The sequence below is a fragment of the Sciurus vulgaris genome (assembly GCF_902686455.1).
Source record: "Sciurus vulgaris genome assembly, chromosome: 7".
In the NCBI taxonomy this organism is placed as follows: domain Eukaryota; kingdom Metazoa; phylum Chordata; class Mammalia; order Rodentia; family Sciuridae; genus Sciurus; species Sciurus vulgaris.
The window spans coordinates 29,571,245-29,594,100 of NC_136467.1; the positions used below are offsets into that span (position 1 = coordinate 29,571,245).

General features: G+C 38.5%; 1 protein-coding gene across 2 annotated transcripts in view; it reads right to left on the reverse strand.

Annotated features, from left to right (window-relative positions):
- Positions 1–1,857: 1,857 nt before the first annotated feature.
- Positions 1,858–22,856, reverse strand: part of PDE7B (phosphodiesterase 7B) — a 301,759-nt gene continuing 280,760 nt past the window's right edge. For both annotated transcript variants that reach the window (XM_079146232.1, XM_079146231.1), the window contains 5 exons: positions 20,799–20,890; positions 15,327–15,471; positions 13,243–13,339; positions 9,387–9,467; positions 1,858–5,445 (listed from right to left, as the gene is read on the reverse strand). In XM_079146232.1, coding sequence (XP_079002358.1) covers positions 5,219–5,445; positions 9,387–9,467; positions 13,243–13,339; positions 15,327–15,471; positions 20,799–20,890 — 642 coding nt within the window. In that variant the 3' untranslated portion in view covers positions 1,858–5,218. The remainder of the gene's footprint in view (positions 5,446–9,386; positions 9,468–13,242; positions 13,340–15,326; positions 15,472–20,798; positions 20,891–22,856) is intronic.

Below are 22,856 nucleotides of genomic sequence, written 5' to 3' on the forward strand. Positions count from 1 at the left end.
GCTTAGATAACTAAGACAAGGCAATCATGCATTTTCAAACCATATCAACTGAAACATAAAATTGTTCTAATAATCTCTCTGGTTTAACACAAAATAAAAAGTCTATCAGGGACTGTTTTGCAGCTAAAAGCTTCTTATTTACTCATTACTCAAATGTTTGACAGTCTGTTGCATTTCCAAGGAGTAAGGAGATGGTCATCTCCCATCTCTGACAGGATGTGGCTCTGCTTTGTGTCCAGCTATAGGGCAGACAATAAGCTGTATCTGAGAATATGTTTAGAAATGTGTGAGTGAATCCTGGGAGACACCAGCCCTGTAAAGTCCTACAGATTTTCAGGACCTGTTGTAGAGGATCCGCGGAAATGAGGGCTTTGGTGGCAGAGAAACAAGGGAGGTGACTGATTCTCATTTTGCTTTCAAGTGTGTTTCCTTCACAGAAATTTCTGCAGAACGGCAAAAAAAAAAAAAAAAAAAAAAAAAAAAAAAAAAAAGGAAAAAGGTCTACTTTTATCTAGAGAACTAAACAGAAAAGCAGGCAGTAGCTGGGGCAGAACCTGCCTTGAGCAACAGATTGAAGGAATCATCTTTTGACCCAATCTTGCAAATAAATAAAGGCAGAAATTAACCAATCTGTCAACAACTCCAAAATTGAGTGTGACTTCTTAATGTAAAATCACCGGTTCTTCTTTACTACACACTCCATTAATTGTCCCCATTCTCGTCCATGTGTCAATGATTATTTGTCAACTCTTTTTTTGTAATTTAAGAGAAATTTTATCTATTGAAAGTCTACCATGCACTGAAGAGAGTGTGGATGCTTTTTGTATGTAATCTCTTTTAATTGCCACGACGGTTCCATAAAAGTTTTTATTCACTGGAAATAATTTTAGTGTTTTTAGTAACTTCCCTCAAGTTACAGAATAAGTTACTGACAGAACCAGACTTGAGACCCATTTTTGCTTTGGAAGCTTATTTGCTTCTATGATGTTGAACGCTATGAAGAAGCTCTGGCTGCATCTGAGCCTGCTCAGTTTCACAGATTCTCTAAGAAGCACTTGCAGGTAATGCCAATCTTTGACACTATTCCAGATGCTCCTTGAGGGATCAGTTCTTTTTACATTCCAATATGCAGCACAACATCTGGCACATAGTATATACTCAATTAGTATTTGTTCAATTGAAATCTACCTGCTCGAGTCAATTCTGCCCACTTGAAACACAGCAGCTGTTTCCCATGTGTACTTGAAAGTTATGTCTGAACTTTTCTTGCAATACACTGGGATCTATCTTTTGATTTCAACTTTATGATATAGAATTCTCATTCATGAATGAAAAGGTGGTTTTGCATTCTGACATGGGAAGACATTCAGGAATCAGTGGAATTTTAAATACAAATCTCAATAAAACGAATATGAGAGAACATGTAGGCTGTGTCTGGGAAACTCGGGTGGTGTTCTTTCTGTCTTCTCTTTTGAGATAGATTTAGGACACTCAGCTGTCTTGCCTGAATTGTTTTACTATTCTTGGTGGCCTCTAATCCTGAAATCTGAGACTCTATTTTTCAAAAATAATTTTTGCTTTGAGTCTCATATGTTTTCAGTATCTTATTCCCAATAATGTATGAATTTGAGAAATATGAATCAGAAAAATATCAGGACTCCAGAGAAATGTAGAGTTGAAGGGTGGCCCATTTCCTAACTTGCCTTTAACTGCCAAGTGATGTCTTCATTGACATCAGTCCTTCAGAGGAATGAGTCATGCAGACTATGTCTGCATCTGTGCTCTTTCCTTGAACATTTCCAACTGATGGTCTGATAACATGTTACCTAGTGAGAATTAGGATATTTCATATTGCGATATTTTTAAGAAATTATCTTTATTTTTAATTGTTCATCTAGACATGCCAATGGGTATCTAGGCCACATTTTGAGCAAAACTCACAATTTTTTTCAAACCTTACATGTGTACACAAAATGACACAATTTTAAGAATTTGCTTAAAAGAACAAAGCATGAGAAATACAGTGAGATACAAGCTCATAACCAAATCCAAGTCAGTGAGCATATCTGATTCAACATGAGAAAAGATTATAAAACAAGTCCATGATTTGAAGGAAGCAGTATCTGAAGATAGGGGATGCGGGACACGCTCCAAGGCTCTTTGTGGGAAGCCATAAGCAGGGAGACAGCTGGTTTCTACTTAGCCTAGCAGGGAGCTATGGAGAGGCCAGGGTTTGGTGAGTCAGGTCTCACTATTCATTGTTGCTCTTGTGAGGAAAAGCAGGCTCTGCCTCTCACGTCTGGCAGTGACGTATATACTCTCTCGCTCTCTTACTTGGATCTTGACTTTGCTTTTAGCTTACTAAAAATAGCCCTTTGAGTCTTTTCTTCTCAAGCAAGGACAGAATTAAACTTGTTAAGTCAACAATGGATGATCCATGGGCTAGGAGAATGAGATTGTAAAGATAAAAATCCATGGATGATCTGATAGCCGTGTCTCAACTAGTAATTGGACTTCAATGGTAGTATTACAAGAAAGCCTGGAGAAGGCAATAAAAAAAGAGTTTTCATAGTTTTCTTTCTGTTGCCAACAAATGCAGAACTCAAGAAACCTTCAGGGAGTCAAATGAAAGAGACAGGTGCGTGTTTATATATCCCATCTCACCCTCAGATTTTTATGGTCCTGGTAGATCCCTCATAGACTTGCCCACAGGTTGTCTGGTAGTTTTGTCTGTGAGCTTTTCTTGAGGACTAATTGTACAGAAACAATTTTGCTCTAAATTCTTAAAACTACCAAGAAAACCCTTGATCTTATGGTATTTAAATAATGAAATACTTAAATTTAAATAAAGTTCATTTCCTAAACTCAAGGTAGAGGCTCCGTTAGCTAAAACAATGACTTCTTTCCTATCTCTACTTTCTTGTCCCCAGCAATTGCTTTTCTTGATTTGATCTCAGACACATTAAAAATAGACTATGTGAAAGTACTCTCTGCATCATTGAACCAAAGTAAGAGTGGCCTGGAAACAGGAATCCATCCAGCATATTTTCTTTTGGCGCCTCACCAAGCTGAGAGCTTCAACATATTAAAGAGAGAAACACATGTCAGTTCGTAGTTACTGCAGAAAACAAAAGTTAAATTTCTATAACTTCCCTTCTTATCCATATCAGTAATTTCAACTTATCATCTACCCATTTCTTAGGATTTTCACACTTTCATCAGCACCATTGACAATTTCTCTTCCTTTAATGAAAATGTAACCAACTTTTCAAATTTCCCCCCAAACCTTAACTCTGAAAGCCTCTGTCTTCCTATAGGAATTTATTACAGGTCAGTCAAGTTTCTAATATTTCTTTTGTATGTTAAGAAAAAAGAAAAACCAAACCAGTTGCATTTGGGAAATGAGAGCTGCTGTCCTTTGAATTTAAGAAACGGCTTGATCATGGCAGAAATGATCATTCTCCCACTACCACACTGTTCAAGGTAAAAAGAAAGGGACATCGACAATTTCCAACTAACATCCGTTATGATAAGCCTTCTAAAGAAAAAGTTCATTATACAGAGTTTATAAGACTAGAAAAGAATGCTGTGAGAATTGGCTTTTGTAGTCAAGTGTCTACGGGAAAAATGGCGACAAAATTCCAAGATGCCTCTCCTTACTGCAGCCATATTTAACCACAGTGACCTGCCAGGAAGGTAAAGTCTGTCATGAAACTGAAATGGTTTCTTTGCTTAAATAATATTAACTTCAGCTAAACAGTTGGTTAGTTGTTCACATGACATTAAAGAAAAAGAAAAATCCAGTTACTATTAACACCAAAGAAATACTTACTAACCATAGACCAAAGGTACTTTGGTACTGTAGCCATAACAGATGAATGTGTGGTATGGGAGCCAGGAATTCCCTGATGGTTAGATGGCAGGGTCATAGAAGGTTTTTGAGACCTCCTATGTCTCCTTTGAGGCTGACGCACCACCGTTTTCCATAGCAAGAGTCACATAAACACAAGCTTATCAGCTGGTTGGTTAAAACAGTGTGGAAACTTGTTGGCGTTGAAAAGTAAACTTCAGGCTTGCCGAAGGGTCTCATTAATCTGAGGAAACCATGCTTGGTGCCATAGATTAAAACTATGGTCTCAAGCAGAATGCAAATGAAGTTTCCAAAGATGTTTTCCTCCAAGACTTTATTCAGTTTGGATTTGTGACCTAAAGCTGGAAAGCATAAAGATGGACATGGGCAGGCAGTTCAGAAAGACATCTGTTAAGTATTTAAGTTGGGCAGTTTTCAGAAGATGAAAGGTGTTTAAAGTTAAGGCCTTTATCTGCAAACAATAGTATATTAATAAACTCTATATCATATTTACAAATGCATTCTCATGTATTAAAACTAACAGTATTCTGTTCACAGTGCCATTGTTTATACAGGTAGCAATCCCATAATACTTATGTATTTTGGCATGGGAATCAGTAGCGCTTGGTATTTACAGAAAATGTACATGTGTGAATATAAACAGGTCACTGAATCCATAAAAGACAGATTGGCTAGTGGTGCAAAGGAATGAACTGTACAGCACCTTCCCCCAGATCAGATAGGAAACGCGGTTTCTTAAATTGAGAAGATGCCAAATTTCTGACCCAAAGTGGCATAAAGTCAGTAACAAAACAATGAACCCCTGTTCAAGTTTGGGTACATTGAGTAATCTTAGTCCAGAGTTTTAGATCCCTTGTCTAGTGCATAAAATATAAAAGTTAAAAAGATTTATTATTATTCTTATAATAATAATTATTATTAAAATAGAAGGTACTTTCTTTCACGCTCTTATTTGTGCTCTTGCACTTAAGACCAATATCCTTGGAGTTCCAAATATGCTGGTGTTTTTATCCTGCAGATGGCAAACCCTAAGATTCTCGGGACTCAGGAGCTGCTGCGACCCAGGGCCAGCGGGGGACGTGGCAGAGGCACCTCTTCCTCCCAGTCTTCTCCTTGAAGGGCGACTGCCCCTGAAATCCGCTCCCACGTTCTTGAATGGAGTTGCTCCTTTCGGCAGCTAACGCTAGGTGACAAATGGCTTCTGTACACTTGGGAAAAGGGGGGAGGCAGGCAGTGGGAGGAAGGAGGCATTCGATAGAGCCCCGAGGACACCCAGGTGGCGGACGCAGGGCTCTCTCCGGGGCGCTGCAGGACGTCCTCCGCGGCGCAGGGCGCGAGCAGGCGGCACTAGGGTGCGGCGCCCTCAGCCACAGTCTGCTCCTCCTTCTCAGTCCCCGCGCCCGAGTGGTCCGGGCCGCCCACGCTGCCCCTGCGTCTGTGCTGCTTGGACAACAAGCTCTTCCACTGGGCCTTGTTGTGTGCGAGGTGGCTTAGCATGTTCTCCGACAGGGAGCTGTTTCCCGTGAAGCGGGCCCACTCCCGGAACAGTGGCTCCACGATGTAGGTCATGAAACCTGCAACAGGCAAGGCAACCTGTCACCGGAGGCATAAACGCGTCCTTCATAAGCACGACTGGGGACCCGCAGTGTGCCCGCCCGGGGCTGGCACCAGGCAGCAAAATATGGTCACCACCTTTAACCTAGGAGCCGGAGATGCTTAATCTCTTTGTGCCTCAGTTTCCTTCTGTGAAAAGGAGCTGAGAAGAGTACCAACCAAAGACAGGGTTGTTGCCACAATTAAATGACTTAACACGTGCAGAATGCTTAAATGCTCCTGCACTAAGTAAACACTCAGTAAACGTTGGCTGTTATTACTTACAGAGGGAGAAAGACATAAGTGTGTGCTGGAAGTAAGGAAAGCCTGGGTGGGAAGAAAGGGCAGGTGCCATCAGGAAGGGCTACTACGCTGATAGACTATCTGGAGAATCAATCCGTACTTTTACCCTATACGATATTTTTTCCCTAAGATTATCATGTTGTAGTTTGGGCTTGTTTTCAACTATGTTAAATAACCAAGTTCACGTAAATTAAGTTTTCATTCATTTTTCTTCTTCCTTTTTTTTTGTACAAGGGATTGAAGCCAGGGGAGCTTTACCACTAAGCAACATCCCCAGCACATTTAAATAATTTATTTAGAAGCAAGGTCTCGCTGAGTTGCTTAGGGCCTCGCTAAATTGCTGAGGCTGACTTTGAACTCTCGATCCTCTTGTCTTAACTTCCCCACCACTGAACCCGCCTTCATTCACTTTCCATCCAGATATTTATCTGCAAAAGTTCCACTTCAACTACTACAGAAGATTGTTTGCTATTAGACTTCTTTGTTTGCATGTCTGTTCTCCTAAACTTGCAACTTTCTTGTTATTCGTATTATGCATAATCTGTTAAGCAAAGGTAACTTTCAGCCCAGGTCAGAATATTTGGAATAATTATAAACCTGGACTTATTTAAGTTTTGGTGTATTTTTTTTTTTTTTTTTTTGAAGTGTAAGTATGGGAAGCAAAGGTAAATGTTTCTCAGCTTAATAAAAAATTTCCAACAACTAACTGTATGTTTAAAGGCATGTGAATTACAAGGCTTTATTGGATCATCTTTTTATTGAATAACCAGCAGAAATTTGACATTTGAGAATGATAGAAAGATGGGAACGGGATGAAGCAATGTAAAAGATTTTTGTGTATTTCTGTATGATCTCATCTTACGAGAAATATGATTTAAATATTGTGAGAGCATTTTATATGACCTGAACCCAAGAAAGAAAGTTAAGCCAGTGGCTTTATGTCTGCATTTGTCATTTTGCTAAGATTATATAGGGAAACAGTAAAAAGGATTTCCCATTTTATTTGCTATTCTTGATTTTATTCATCTCCTTCACAATCTAATTTCTAATGTATTTTACTACAAAATGATTAAATATTCAATATATAAAAAGCTAGTTTGCAAAATGATACTATTCTAAAGTTTGAAGTGTTGAATATTTATTAAATTTGCTCAAGTATAGCAAGTTACAAATCCAATGTTTAAAAAAAAAAAATCAACATTTTTTCCTGAAGTTTCCCTGGAATTATATGTCTGCATTTATACTTCTCCGATAACACATACTTCTGACACTAAATAGGAAAGCAATTTTAAAGTCTGAATAGGCATCTTGAGGCAGTTTTTCAAATAAACAAAGCTTCTGCACTATGGCCTAGCCCATTTCTTCTCCAGGGATGAGATGACTTTGTGGCAGTATTATCCTGCTGGAGGGAAGGCAGTGGGGGAAGGGAGGAGTGGAGTGGACATGGATTCCAGGAAAACCTCTTCCTCTTCATCTTTCTGTAGATTTCACTAGTTAGAAGTTCATTTGATTCAATACCTTCTTTTTAAAATGCAGAATTTGGTGGAGAGAGTGGAGGAGTGAATTTGTGGGGCGGGTTATTAAACCCACCTGGGTCCACTTGAGTCATTATAAATTATTTACCTAGAAAATCTGATCTACACATAACTAAGACCAGCACTCAGAAAATTCTCATTTTGGATTGGGACAGGAAGAAAAAAAAAAAAAAAGGGACATTTTCAGACAGAGGAAAGAGTTGCATTATTTAGGACTTATAGGAAGATTGTTGTCATGGTGGAGACTGGAGCCTGCAGCACCCACCCAACTTTTATCTATTTGTTTATCTGTGTTTTTCCAGCTTAGCCTGATCTTCTTCCCTTTTCACAGCCCTGAACCAATAAGAGCAGGCTGATGTGGAACAGAGAGGGAGAAAGATTTATGATCCAAGAGCTGTATTATAATCACTGTCTCTTTCTCTTTATTAAAGGTGTGCTGGTATACCATCCACGGGATTTCCCTATTCACTCAATCTCCACCTGTTTTTAAAAGAGGTATCTATGGTAACCACATTTTCCTGAGTTAAAAATCAGGACATATGATCTGACAAAATCAGTGTGTTCTCATGACAACCACAGGACAGAGTCTCTGAAATCAGGCTGTCTTGCAAATGTAGGTTGTGTACTTAACAGTATAAATGTTTTTGTTTGGGGTGTGTGTGTGTGTGTGTGTGTGCTTCAAAATGTCATTAACAGTTGCTTGGCACACTTCTTTCTAGTCAGAGTTTAACACAGCGAGTATCAGGCTTAGGAACGGAATCTGCAGAATTGCCATGGCTAAAGTGTCTGACAGGACAGAACTGGATCCTAGGACCCTCAGACTACATTTCTGTTGCCGATGCTTCACTGGCCTCAACAATTCTGAATTGCCATTTTCCCTGGTTTCTATTTTTTATAGTTCCTCTCTCATTTTCAGGGATAGGAATCCATTTAATTGTGAAAACAGCAAAGCAATTAAGGGTAATCTGGACAAAGAGGGATCATCTTTAATCTCATAAGCCCAACATGCCTATTTGAATATTTGTATATTCCATTCAAATCTTTATTGCTGGGTTTACTTATCTCCTGAGGATGACTTTATGACTCTCTTGTGGACTGTGGATTAGACCTGACCCCTAGTGATGTTCAGCAAATCATTCTAATTTGCTAAGATTTTCCCCATCTTCATTTGATCTTTTCAGATGCCCTCTTCCTTCCCAGTGTGAAGGCATTAAGCCTTGAGCTTTGCAGAAGTCTGCAGTCCTGTGAATGCATTAAGCTGCCTGAGGTCTGTGGGAAGAGGTAAAAAACATGAACTGGTGTAAATCAGGGCCAGAGATTATAAGGAAAAGAGTTGAAGTTCTGTCTGGATTGTATGGAAGGGAATTGCAAGGAGAAGAAAGGTTGGTTTTAAATGTAGATGGAATTAGTGGAGTATTTTAAGGTGTGATAGAAATTCCTACTGGAGCAAAAATATTTTCTTCACTTAATTGCCTAAAATTTCTGCCATATGATTTGGTTCATGATCTTATGCATAATATAATTATATAAAGTAATAATTATTTTGGATGCACTGACATTGCACTTTAATGGTTTACCAAAATGGACACTAAAAAGACAATATGGTTTTGAGAGAATGAGACTGAAAGTAAGTTTTTATGTGCAGAGTAGAGAAACATGGGATACCAGGCTACAAGAGGATCAGAGCTCTAGGTGACTGGGTCTTTGGAGTGAGGGTTAGGGATGAGGAACAGGGACCCACAGTGGTCTCATTATGGGGACTCCCTATCCTTCAATGCTAAAGAGAATCTGAATAGATGATTTTTGTTACTTTTATTTGATTCAATTTTGATTCTATTCTAAATCACAAAGTTAATACTGTAATTTTAGTACTGAGTTAGTTAAGGGTCTATAACAAAGCTTACATCCTATTTTTATAATTAAAAATTATCTAGGAGATCTGTCACAATTATAGTGTGTATTTGGACTCAACCATTCAGACCTTCAGTGCTGATCTTTGGAAACCCACGTGTAGATCTTTTTTTTGTGACTCTTGGCAGAGTCGCCAAACTGCTTATTTCAAAATGACAAGGAATTCAACTCACCAATCTGTATACTAGGGATTGAATCTTTCTGTTGATTACAAAGAGGACTGATTTCCAGTTCAAATTTCTGTTCAAGGTCACCTAAGAATAAAGAGGAAGAAACACACTGGTAATCTAGAATTCATAAAACATGTCCATAGTTTTAATGACCCTGTTGGAAGAAGTTATTCTGGGGATTACTGTCACCTGCTTTGTTACAGTCAGGTACTTGTTAACACTTACTTACTCTGCTTTGCTCTGGTGACTTGCCTAAATATATAAAAGAAAAGGGAGTCAATGACCATTATAATGGGATTATTGTAAATAGGTGCATTCTAGGACTAGAATACTTTTGAACAAGATCTATATAAACAGACTACAACTAAGCAAAGTTTTCTAACATGAAATAAAGGTTCTGATCTTAAATTCCAGGTCAAGAAAACAGGATCTCCTGTTCTCCTATTTCCTCACTGCTTCTCTGTAGTCTGATTTTACCTGAGACAACTGGGAACAATAAGTAGATAGGAAATGGGGTAGAAGGACTAAAAAGATCTCACTTGAGAAGCATCTCAGTCTGAAGCTACAAAAATAATGTCAGGATATCATATAGTATTGACATGAATTTTCATAAAGGCAGCTCCTTTCCTTATCTCCATGTTTTGGCTACTAGTGAGTTTTCAGTAAAGCACAACACTGGGGAGGAATCATTTTTGATTTTGTCCTTCCTCGCCCTTATCTCAAGGCATCTGACCTATTTTTTTTTTCCAATCTTAGAAGATCTCATTTTCCCCTTTCATTCATTCTCTTCTTGACCCTACTCTGGTCTCTTAATAACTCATTCTTAATTTTTGCTACTTAGCTAGTTGGCTTCCATGTGTTTCTTCCATGTCAACTATACATGTTGTCGTGGGTGCCCTTTGTAAGATGGCACCCATTCTCGTGTTCTCTACTTTACCCAGGTGTACAGCACCCTCCCGGTTCTCTCATTCTTACCTTTTGTGAGAAGGAGCTTGTCCACAAAACAGGGGCAGCACCTCCCCCCACCCAGTGCCTTTGTCCATGTCCATTCCCTCTAGTCCAGTGCCATCCAAAAGGATGTTCTCAGTGATGGAAGTTTCTCTGCACTGCCCACTCTGGTAGCCCTTTGAAACATGATCAAAACTGAGAAACTAAAATTTAATCCTATTAAATTTTATTAAATTTAGTTAGCTGCATGTGCCTCATGGCTACCATACTGGTAAGTGTAGGGCCAAACCCATCCTTCAATTCCCAACCCAAACCCCAGCTTCTTCAGCACCAAGTCCTCCCCTACGATCTCTATCATTAGGGGTCTTCCAAGGGGATTATTTATTGTTTCACTTATTCAACAGGCACTTACAAAGCACTTGTATGCTTCAGGCATTTTACTAATCAATGCACAAAGATGAAAGTCCAATAGTCTTTCCTCTTCAAGAACTTTGCTGATTACTATTTTGAGGGTAGAAAACAAACTGGCAGATACTTCTTTGTATTAATCATAATAACATCCCCAATGGGGCTTTGTTCAGAGGAAAATCATAATTTTGCTGAGGATTAGACAAGACTGAAGCATATATGTGATAAAAGTGTTGGGAAACTGGGTTTATTGAGGAGATACCAATCCATAGTCAAAACAGGGTTTTCTTAAGGTATTGAGGGTGGGGAAGGAGATGCATCATATTTGGAATATTAATTTCTGTTCTGAGAATCTAACACTTTTCTGAATTCATAGAATCTCATTTCCCTTTCTCTTTGTGTCTTCAACTTTGATTTTTTAGAGTTTGCCTTTGCTTGACATCATGAATTACTTTGTCTATGGAAACTTATCTGCTAGGAGCAGACTGGGATGAATTGGCACTTAAGTCCAAATCTTAAAATGCAAACTAGAATAGAATTAATCAAAATTATACAAGTCATCCTTGTAGAATTAAAAAAAATTCAGTATGGAGGACAGACAGTTGAGATGAGCAGATAATCTGGTCTTATTCTCAAAACAAGCAGAACTTCTGCTAGAAGCTATTAAGTAAAAAGGACCTAATCTTTCTTTGTTCCTTCCTTTGCCAGGAGACAAGCCAAAGAAGTGTGTGAAAGCTCACCTTTAGTGATCAGTAACAAATATTCTAGGTTTTTCCCATTTTTTAATGCTGCACATGCAAATATTATTGGGATAAATTTTTGCAAAGAGATACAGGTCACCACTGATGCCATTTCTCCACTTAGTTAACAACTTTGACTCACTAACACTATGGGCTTTAATATCTGCATGAGTGTTATGGTCCCTGCCTCAAATTGCTCAAAATCTAAATAAGTGGCTGGGCCTGGTAGCACATGCCCATAATCCCAGCAACTCAGGAGACTGAGGCAGGAGGATCACAAGTTTGAGGCCAGCTTTGGCCACTTAGTGAGACCCTGTCTCAAAATAAAAAATAAAGGACTGAGGATGTAACTCAATGGGCTCAATCTCCCAATCTCCAGTGCTGAGTTTAATCCCTGGTATGGCAAATACAAAGCAAAACAGAACATTTAAATAAGGAGCTAGAAGAGCAAATACAAGGTTTAAACCACAATTGATGCCAGAAGTAGCACAGGATTGAGTCAAAACCGCGTGGGACAGAGTGGAATCTTTTCTCTACCCCATTGTTTGATTTCCAAGATGGAGATCCTAGCCCCTCTTCCACTGCTTCAGTAGTTTATACATCACCGAGCAAAGAAAGTACTTATCCTACCTAATACAAAACCTCTTTGCTCTAATTTCATCATATTTCCTTTTGCTTTGCCCTTGGAGGAGATTTTATATCATGGCAACTAGAACTGAGCTTTTGATTTCTCAGCACTCACACTCAGTTCAGGTATAATTAAACGGAGTTGTAGGCGTTCCATGAGCACTTGTATTCTGAGAGGCAGAGGTGGTGAGCAGAGCCTTCTGGCCCCACATGAACTCAATTCTTCTTTGTCTTCTGTCTTTGGGGCCACCACGATGCCACTGACACATCTTTCAATGGAGGCTTCTCCAAAGGGCTCACTGTTATTTGACCTCCCCACAGAACTGGTCTGTGGGACACTTCAAGCTTTGTTTGTTCTCAGCCTCTCCAACCTGATCCTGTCACTAGCATGAGGGCACCGCAGATGCCTGAACAAACATCCTGGACATTGAAACCAGGCCTGAAGAAACAAGGCTGTGTTTAAAGGCCAATCTTCCACCTAATGGCAAGGTCCCGCTTGCTAATTCATTGCCTTATTTCTGAAGGAGAGTAATCTTTAAAAAAATTATACCTTAACTCAGGGCCATTTGTCTTTTTACAGCAAAATTCTTGTGCATCAATGTTGAAACTGTATTTGAAAGGATGAACTCAACTTTGGGTCAGTTATGTTCTATTTAACTATTAATTTTGTCTGAGAAAGAGAAAGAAAGGCATACAAAAGGATTTGAGTTCTATCTGAGGGGAGACAGTGACCCCAAATGCCACTTAGCCTTTAGGCTTTGCTCAACTCATTACAATTAAGGTCAGGGTAAAAATCAAGCTGTCCCTCACATTATTATATCCACAGAGGAGAGTTATATGTATGCAGGTGTAGCTTGGTCTAATATAATATACATACATATATATATATATATGTCTTACTTTCACTCTTTTTTATTATGCCTCATTAATATCAGTTGCCATAGCAAATCAATGTTATTTGCTAATTTTTTTTTTCCCCACAGAAGATTTGGATGGTTGCAAGAGAGCTAAAGAGAAAGGTTAGGATAATACAAATTTAAAGAACAAATGTCATAAGACCAGCCATTTCCTGTTTTATTAGGATAGATGCCTTAAAGGAGAAGGGATAACACAGTTGCCGTGGGATGGCTACTAACCTTGCCTGTAGAATTCTTCACAGACCCTTTCACTCCACTGCTTGCTCATCTCCCAGATTCTACAAGGATTGCAAATGTCAGCACACTTCAAGGCAATCTGAGAGGTGACAGGGCAGAGAGGGATTGTCAGAGGATGACCCTTCAATTGCATGTGGACCCAAAGCCAAAGGGCTGTCATATCAGTCAGCCAGCCTAGTGGTACCAGGCCCAAATTTATAGAGGGCCTCCCTGACATGCCCCTTTAGGAAACAGCAGTTATTTATAACCATACAAAACCCTTCATTTAGAACTCCCACTTTATAGCAGTGAGAAAGAGAGAAGAGCCACAATCCAAGGAGATGGAGTTTCCTGGAAGAGACCTGGGGTGGGCAGGCCAAGGATAGCCATGGCCTGTTTGTTGCTGGACTCTTCCAGGCAGGGAAATGGCAGGGACCCTGGCCAGGCTCAAGTGAGATCACGTGTCACTCACTCTCATGCTGACCCACTCCATACATCACTTGTTACATGTGTTTGCATTTATGTGCCAGTATCTGCACGTGTAAATAAGCTCAGACTGCTACCAGGGCACTGAATCATATCAAACCTAGGAGTGACATGTTTGCGCAGCGAACTTAGGGACTTTTTGGTCCGGATCTGGGATGCCAGCTTTTGTCAATGTGATGATGACCCTAGGAGGGTTACCTTGAATTCCCACCAAGTAGCTTCTAACACCAACACTAAGAGATTGATGCCAAGAGATCTGCCCACCAGCAGTCTATAGTTTTGACCCAAATTCCTGGGATCATAAACAGTTAGCCATGTTGGGGTCCAGGAGAATCTTGGATTATATGAAGATGAAAGTTTGGTTACTTATTTCCTTGTTTGGTTACTTAGTGGGCCCATCAGTATATGCTGGAATAGGTATGGGGCAGAAGTTCCCTCCAGGTTCTGCCCTTTTGGAATTTATCTGAGTCAGCAAGCCTTCCTTCTAAAATATGCAAATGCTCAGGCCAAATCTTTCAGCCACTCACAACTTGACTAAGTCACTCAAAGCAAACACGTGGTTCACCTTGGAAGACTCAGGTATCAGAAAATTAGTTTGGAAAGAAAGAAAGGAGGGAGGTATCATTCTGCAGCTGGGAGCAGGGCATGTTCTAGAAGGACTGGACCAGTTTGGACAGTTACGGAGCTGGGTGTGAAGGCCTGGAATAAAAAAGAGTGGACAGGCAAGTCTCCAGCTCCTTGGCTAAAATCTGGTCTACCTGGATGAGTTCAGGGTCCACACAGTCAGTCTTTTGTGCCAAAAGGAAAAAAGTAAGACAAGAGAAAATGAAAGATCAAGAGGGCTTTCCTTTGGACACCAGGTCAGACTTCTACTTGTGAGGTCCCCTCTACCCCTGCTCTCACTCACCTTACAAATGGTTTCTTGCCATGGAGTAAAGCAGAAAGGACTGAGCCTGACCCAGTTCAATTCAGTTCAACTTAAAATAAATTATTTCTCAATGTCTAAAAATGGTAAACCTCAGATTACAATAGGAATAAAGGATATAAAGCAAAACCTATTGAATTTAGGTTTTAGGTAAAAGAAAGCTACTTTTTTAAAATTTTTGATGAAATTATAATGAACATAATATATTTTTGTGTTATAGAAACATTCTTTTAAACTGTACAGATATCACACTAGTCAATTTTATACCGAACCATAAAAGGAGGCAGACACTTGGGCTTGGGGCGTAGCTCAGTGGTAGGGCATTTTCCTAGCACAAGCAAAACCCTTCTGTGTTTGATTCCCCCAAACTGTAATAAAAGAAGAAAAAAAGTGGTAGACGCTGCCTGCATGCAACCTTCCAGTGAGGTTACTTTGTGGTGAAATAGTTACTGAACAAGGAAGAGTGAGATATTATCAACTTACTGATGTGAAACCAAGGTTTTGCTTGCTTGGAAACCACTTAACAATTTCATGTGACTTGAAGCTTTTAATAAACTAGGTCGCTACTCTAACTTATGCCATCTGAGATATGTCTTCTCAAATGTGCTAAAATTATTGATCATGCCCCTGAGGGTTTTTGTTGAGCAAGGCTAAAGCTTTTGTTGTCATTGTTTACCTGAAGCATAAAGTGTCTGTCGTGAGCATCCTCCAGCCTCAAGTCTTTATTGTGGAGGTGAGTTTTCAATCGGGTCAGAAATTCATTCTGCCTGTTGATGTCTGTTGCCAAGATCAGGGAGCCCAGCTGCTGTTCAATATCCTGTCTGCAGCCACAAAAATGAAACAGAAAAACACACACACACACACACAGAGCAAATCCCCTTGAGGAGGATGATTGATTTCCTCATCACCAGGTGACTTGTAATCTCATTTCTACCTTTGATTCTCTTTATTGCACAGGGTCCCAGTCCCTCACAGCCTAAGAGCATGTCTCCCATCCTTGGACAGGAGGTATGCCAGACCCGCACAGAGTCATTGAAACCTTAGGTGAACAAAGTTGTGGAAGTGTATGTAACCCCATGGTTCCGAGGGGGCAGGCACTGAAAGCCAGATAGAAATCCATGCTTTAAGGATAACACAAAAACACTTGCAGAATCATAGGAGTTTGGATTGTGCTTCTAGAGACTTCCAACTAGTTCAAACATTAAGATTTTCATGGAGCAAGAAAATGGTATCATAAAAGAAATAATACTGAAGAAGGTAACAGTGACTGGCACGATGGGATGGGAAGTCTAATGACAGCACAAAACAGACCAAAATAATATAAAGGAATTTACGAAAAGGCTGATTAAGACATCATTACAAACCAGTGGGCAAGGGAGATGTTTGCCAAAAAATGGTATAGGGGAAATGGGATATTTTGTAAAAATAAAGCAAGTTAGAGCTTTATTTCACATGTAGAATGTTATTAGTGGAAAGAGGGATCCACAACTACTTTTAAAATTCACCTTTAAAAATAAAATATGTTTTAAGAGGAGTACATGGAGCATATATGTAGAGTTCAATGAATAAATACAAAGTGAACATCTAATCACCACCCAGGCTAAGAACATGCCTGCCAGGACCCCAGGAGAGCCCTGTTGTCTCTCCCATTATGTTTTCCCCTATGCCTGGAGTTACCACCTCTTGCTCTTTGCTTTAATGATTTTATACTAATTATAATAATTTACTACCTATGCGTGCATGTCTAAATGATATGATTTTAACCACTTTTGAATTAAAAGCTATATGATATGTATTAATTCATGTCTTTCTTTTTTAGCTTAAAATGATGCTTCTGAAATTCATCCATGTTCATTATATTGTATTCCATTGTAGGAATAAACTACAACATGTTTATCTATTCTACTTTTCATGGTCATTTGAGTTGTTTCTAGTGTTTGACAACTCTGAAAAATATCACAACAAACATCCTTATATGTCTCCAGTTATACATGTGCAGAAGTTTCTCTAGCACTTGTATAACTGGAAATACCCAGGAATTAAATGATTGGATCACAGGGCATATTTAGCTCTGATTTACTAGATATTGTCAAGCACTCTACCACTGAACCACATCCCCAGTCTTGATATTGCCAGTTATTTTCAAAATGATTTTATAAATTTACAGTAGTAAATTGGCTAAATTTAGTCTACCTAGGCCATTATTAAAAGATAAGATTCTCCTTACTCTACATTGCTACCTTTTACATTTTTTTGCCATCTGATGAGTATGTCGAGTAACTCATTGGAGTTTTTACACAAATTTTCTTGATTACTACGGAGACTAGACATATTTTCACATGTGTACTGGACATTCGTATTTCCTCTTTGGTGAAGTCTCTGTTCTAGTCTTTTTCTATTATTCAATTAGTTTGTCTTTATTTTTATTATTGATTCTAAGAATTCTTTATATATTTTAAATACTGGGCCTTTGAAAATTATGTGTTGCAAACATCTCTTACATTGTTGCTTGTCTTTCTGCTTTCCTTAAGATGTGCTTTACTAAAAAAAGAAATCTTAAGTTTTAATATAGCTAAGTCTATTCATCTTTTTATGACTAAGTTTTTTCTCCTATTTAAGAAATCATTCCCAATTCTGATGGAAAATTTCCCTACAGTGTATTTTATAAGCTTTATAGTCCCACCAGGTATGTTTTCAAAGATCATTAATTCATGTTTTCTAGTAAGCTATACATACAGCTTGAACCTATTTCCAAACAATATAAATAATCATTATAAAATAGGTGGCTCAGAAAAGAAATTCCCCCCAATAGGAAGTAATAATATATATTCTTAGCATCACAAAAAGCAAATTAAAATAGCTATGTACTATTTCTTCCATTTTTATTGGTGAGGGTTGAAAGTAACTGCTAAATAATTTGCTAAATTAACAAATGATTGCAATACCTAATGCAGTTGGTGGTGTGGGTAAAATGGTCTTCCTCATTCTCTGTTGTGAGAGTGTAAATTAGTGCAATGATTCTGGAGGGTAATTTAGGAATCAGTGTTAAAAGCATTTGATGGTAGAAATAATTTAACAGTCCATCTGCAAATTTCTATTAATATGTTAGTGAGGCTGCAAACAGTAAAGACAAGTGCTACAAGGGTACTTATTGTTTACAATAATAAAACATTTTAGGGAGGAAAAGATCACAAAAATTAACAAATAGGACATTAGCTAAATAAGCCCTGATACACTCATCCTATGCAATTAGTAAATATGAAATATAGCTTTATTTATTAGTATGAAAAAAATAACATTTTATTTTTATATTAACAAGCAGGATACAAAGAGCAAAAAAACTAGAAAGATGTTTAGTGGGATTATTGTTTTCATTTTCTTCTTTATATTTTAAATATTATATACATTCTGTAAGATATGAGTATTCATTAATTGAGATATGAGTATTACAGTTGGAAAATATAACTATTTTAGTTAGGTGAAATGTTTTATGAATCAAATTAAAAGACAAACTAAAAACTTCAATCAATTTTTACAATGGTGCTGGGGTTGTGGCTCAGTGGTAATGTGCTCACCTAGCATGTGTGAGGCCCTGGGTTTGCTCCTTAGTACCACAAAAAACATTAAGGTATTGTGTCCAACTATTACTAAAAAATAAAAAAAAAAATTTTTACAACATATAACAACTGTATGTACAATATATAACTACTGTATGAAGAGTTCTTACAAATGAAAAGCACTTATGTGAAAATAGAAAAAGACCAAACCCAAAAATTTGTTCTCTAAATAAATAGCAATGGCCAGTAAATACATGAGAAATGTCAATGTCATTTTAGCTAAAAGTTTTATGCTAGGGACTGAAGTTGTAGCTCAGTGGTGGAGCACTTGCCTAGCATGTGTGAGTCATGGGGTTCAATCCTCAGCACCACATAGAAATAAATAAATTAAATAAAGGTATTGTGTCCTTCTACAACTAAAATAAATTAAAAGAAATTTATACAAATTTATGAATCTCCCTCTCTCTGTCTCTCTACAGCTCCTTAAGCCCCGCATATATCATATATATTTGGTGATAGGCAACAGGAATCTTAAACATTCAGACCTTTCTGGCCAATAATTTTTTTTTTTTTTTTTTTTTTTTTGTGGTACTGGGGATCAAACTCAGAGCCTTAGTGCTTGCAAGGAAAGCACTCTACCAGCTGAGCTATCTCCCCAGCCCTCTGGCCAATAATTTCTATTCACAAATATTTCTGGGAAAAAATCCGAGTCTGAGATAAAAATACATGTTTAAGAATGCATTCTGAACATCATTCATAATGATAAAAAATTGGAAACCATATAATTGGAAACCATATTTCAAACAATAATCTATAGTTACAGCCTTTTGGCACATTTTGGCCAGTAGCCAATAAAATGATTTTAATTTAACAGGCTTAATTATGTGGAATAGTCTTTATGGTAAGTAAAAATTATCAGGACATAAACTCTAAACTAAGTCCCCCCTGTTTTCTTAAATTTTGGCTGTACTGAGAAAAGACTAAAGGGATATATACCAATCAGAATAACATTAACAATTTCCAGATGGCAGGATTATAAGTCATTTCAATTTTCTTTTTCTTAACAGGTTGAACCTTATGAAATCACCAATATTCTGGTTTTGACTATCAGCCACTTCATGTGGTTCAAACCAATACTTTTCTCAAATATTCTCAATTTCTCGAGTTACCCTGTCTTGCTTTTAAATATCGGAAAATGATTTTAAAGCATTTGCATGAGGATGGGAATAATAATGATGATTACGACAACCTTTGTTATGAGTTCTTTTCACATATATCATTGCACAGCAATTATACTCCTAGCAAAAGCATTTACATGTGTCTCGCAAAGACATATGAATTTGGTATTTTTTTTGGAATTCATAGAGATGAGTGGGGAGTATCTCAGGAAATGAATATTAATTGAGCACCAAGTAGGATTAATGTGGGTATTATTGGGGACAAGGCTGGTCATCCTGGGTCCTTCCCTCTCTTACTTTCCCTTTCTTTCCTGTCTTCACTTTTCTCCCTTTTTTTCTTTCTTTACCTATCCCTCCCACTAGCCCCCTCTTTCCTCCTTTCTCCTTCTTTGATTTCTTACTCAAGTTTTTAGTTCTTTGTCTTTGCAATTTATTATTCTAGTAAAAGGCACATGTTTTTATACCATATATCAGGACTGGTTTTATTTAGTTCCAGGGGATAAAACGTTATCAGGACCAAAGTTCCTCCTGCAAACTCCACATTCCTCTGGGTAGTAGGAAACAGCATGAGATAGTATCAGAGGCCAGGAATAAACCTCCAACACAGAGTATTCTGCTAGTCCTATGGGGAAATGCCACTTGGTCCTTGACCCCAAGTTATGTGCTTGTCATTAAGAAGGGTACAGTCATCTATTTTTGTCACTCACCTAATTTCCTCAGGTTCTGCATATTTTCACTAAACAAATCAGAATTAGTGGTGGCCTTGGAAGACAGGATAGCAGCTAGTTTGGGTCCCTGAGAAATGGCCTTGGACTTGCTAAGATCCGGCCTACATACTGGGGCTAATGAACAGTAGACCAGGAAACTAGGATTTCCTCTTCTGTTTAAAATGCAAGATTCATTAGACAAATTAATGGTGAAAAAATTGCTGGGCCCAATTCAATTACTTAACAAAAGGCATTTTAGAAAAGAATTTCTAATTACTATTTTTGCTAAGACTGGCAATTACAAAACACACTTTGGTAAACTAGTCCTAAATCTAGCTGGAGAATTTCTATGTTCCTTCTTGACAAATATTTATTCTTTGATTCTAAATGGAAGGACAATTTTACTAACATAAAGGACAGGAATTTGGCAAAGCAGAGAGTTGATGCTGAAGAGTGTGAAAGCTGAGAGTTGTTTATTATCCTTTTTCCTGACTTTGGGTCAGAGACTGTCCAAGGCCCTTTCAAAGCACACAGAGAGATTCTGGTTTCTGGGTTGCGGTAACTGACACTCTGATAGACAAGCAAGTGCAGGCAGGAAGCACAGCGGCTGGCTCTCAGCCACTCACGCAGGGGGTCCCAAGCACACCCTAGAGAACACCTTATCTTTACTTGTGCACATCAGTCTGTTTCATCTCAGAGCACTTACGTCATTTCCTTTGGCAAGTGAGCAAGAAGCCTTGATTCTCGAAGCATGCCAATTGTAGATCGCCAGTGGTGATTCTCCAGCACAGACATATTCTAGAAAGAAAGAAAACAAAAGCTATAAATGAGGGAGAAACCAGATACTGATCTTTCACCTAAACACAGCTGCCTTGAGGCTCCTTTCTTCCCTCCAGCCAATTTGTGTCTGATGACAACACAAAGGTAGACCAGAAAAGAGATCCAAAGGAAATCCACCACCAGGCCTCCCAAGGCTAGAATGATGGTGGGGAAGTGGCAGGGCCTGGGGACCCTGCACTGCAGAGCTGAGTGAGGTCTACTCCTGGCTCTTCACTGTTATCTCTGCCCTGCTTTCAAGAGTTCTGTCAAGCCTCACCAACTGCAGGAGAGAGAAAGTGAAGCTGTTCAAAACAGGGAGCAGGGAAAACCAACGGCTCTCTAGTCAGGACAGAATCCAAGGTTTCTCAACCACCTGCTCGGAGGCAGGGCTCCCAGCTGCTGGTTTAATCAGTGCCCTGACCATTGACTCTCACATCGATAAAAACCTGCGGTGTCTGAACCATCAGGACAACTGAGTCCCAGCTGTTTTGACTCAGCTGTGGTGGTTGTTCTTACGAACACTACATTTGAGAACCACTGTCGTGAAGGCAGCTCTGTCAATGACTTCATGACCAGAATGCTGCCATTTAGTCCAAATGTAGATTCCATTATTGGAATCCACAATTGCGCTCTTGTTTGATTATCTTAATATTTCTTGGTTTGTGGGAATATCTACTGTGTTCAATATCTCCTTTGACCTTGCTTTTAAAAATAAATATGCTTGTTAACTGAACATTTAATTAACCATTTAAATAATTATAGAATCTTACAACACATTATGCTTTGTTCTAATTAACAAAAACTATGGATTTCTGCTGACTTTGTTCATACAGGATAGAACCCCTCTCAATCCCAGGCAATGTTTTTGCTTTATTTCCTTAATTGTTTATTAATTTTCTGTCTTGTTTCAAGATGGGCATATCCACCCTCTATATAGTATGTTCTCCCTCTCTCTCTCTCTCTCTTTTTTTTAAGTGCTAGGGATCAAACCCAGAGCCTATCACTGAGCTACGTCCCCAGTTGTGTTAAATTGCTGTTCATTTCTTTCATTGCTAAAGAGTCATTATTCTTTTTTCACCACTTGACCAAGCTTGAACCAGTGATGAGATTTTATTACTTTCATCCATTGGTATATTATCTTCTTTTGGGCATGAGCCATATACAACAAAAGAAAGTGTTTGTTAGAAGTAACATGCTAGACTAATTTGTTTTGATTGTAAAGATTTATGAGCTCAGAGAGTGATAGGTTAGTATGATGTAACAGATGTTCAATCCTCCAGTGACATTTACTTCAGTGGCTCATGAGTTCACTTGCAAAATTAATTCAAGTAGATGTGGACACGAGTGACCTCACGTGAGTTTTTCAAGGGGTCAGAAAACTGTAACAGGACCTAATGATAAATGACACTATGTCCCTGCTGAGTGGAACAAAACTGTCTGGAGAATGCCTTAAGCATTTTTATTTATGCCAGCCTGACTTAACATCTTCATTAATATTCTTCCTGGAGACAGAGTATAAGATCCTTGGGAAATTTGCTGGAGAGACCTTATTTGGAGATGAGAACCAGGAAAATGGAAGGAAATTGAATAGGCTTGGGAGCTGACATAGAATAAAAGTCGAGTTTGTGATTGTAAATACACCATTTTGAGGAAGAGTTTGTATGTAGAAACAGGTGTTTAGGGCAGTGACTTCCAGAGAGTAAGAAAAAAAAAAAAAAACCTCTTTCGGTATTGACACGGATGATAAAAATTCCCATTTCCCAAAACACTGCTGGGGAGGGCTGGAGAGTAACTTTAACCCAGGTCAGACACACTCAAGACCTAAACTCTGCACAGGCCCTTGCTGTCCCCAAGAATTTCCTGTGTTCCAACATCTAGGCTTCCAGAAGCCAGAAATTCATAAGCTGATGAATGCCTGCAATGAGATGTGTTTTCCTACACGCTT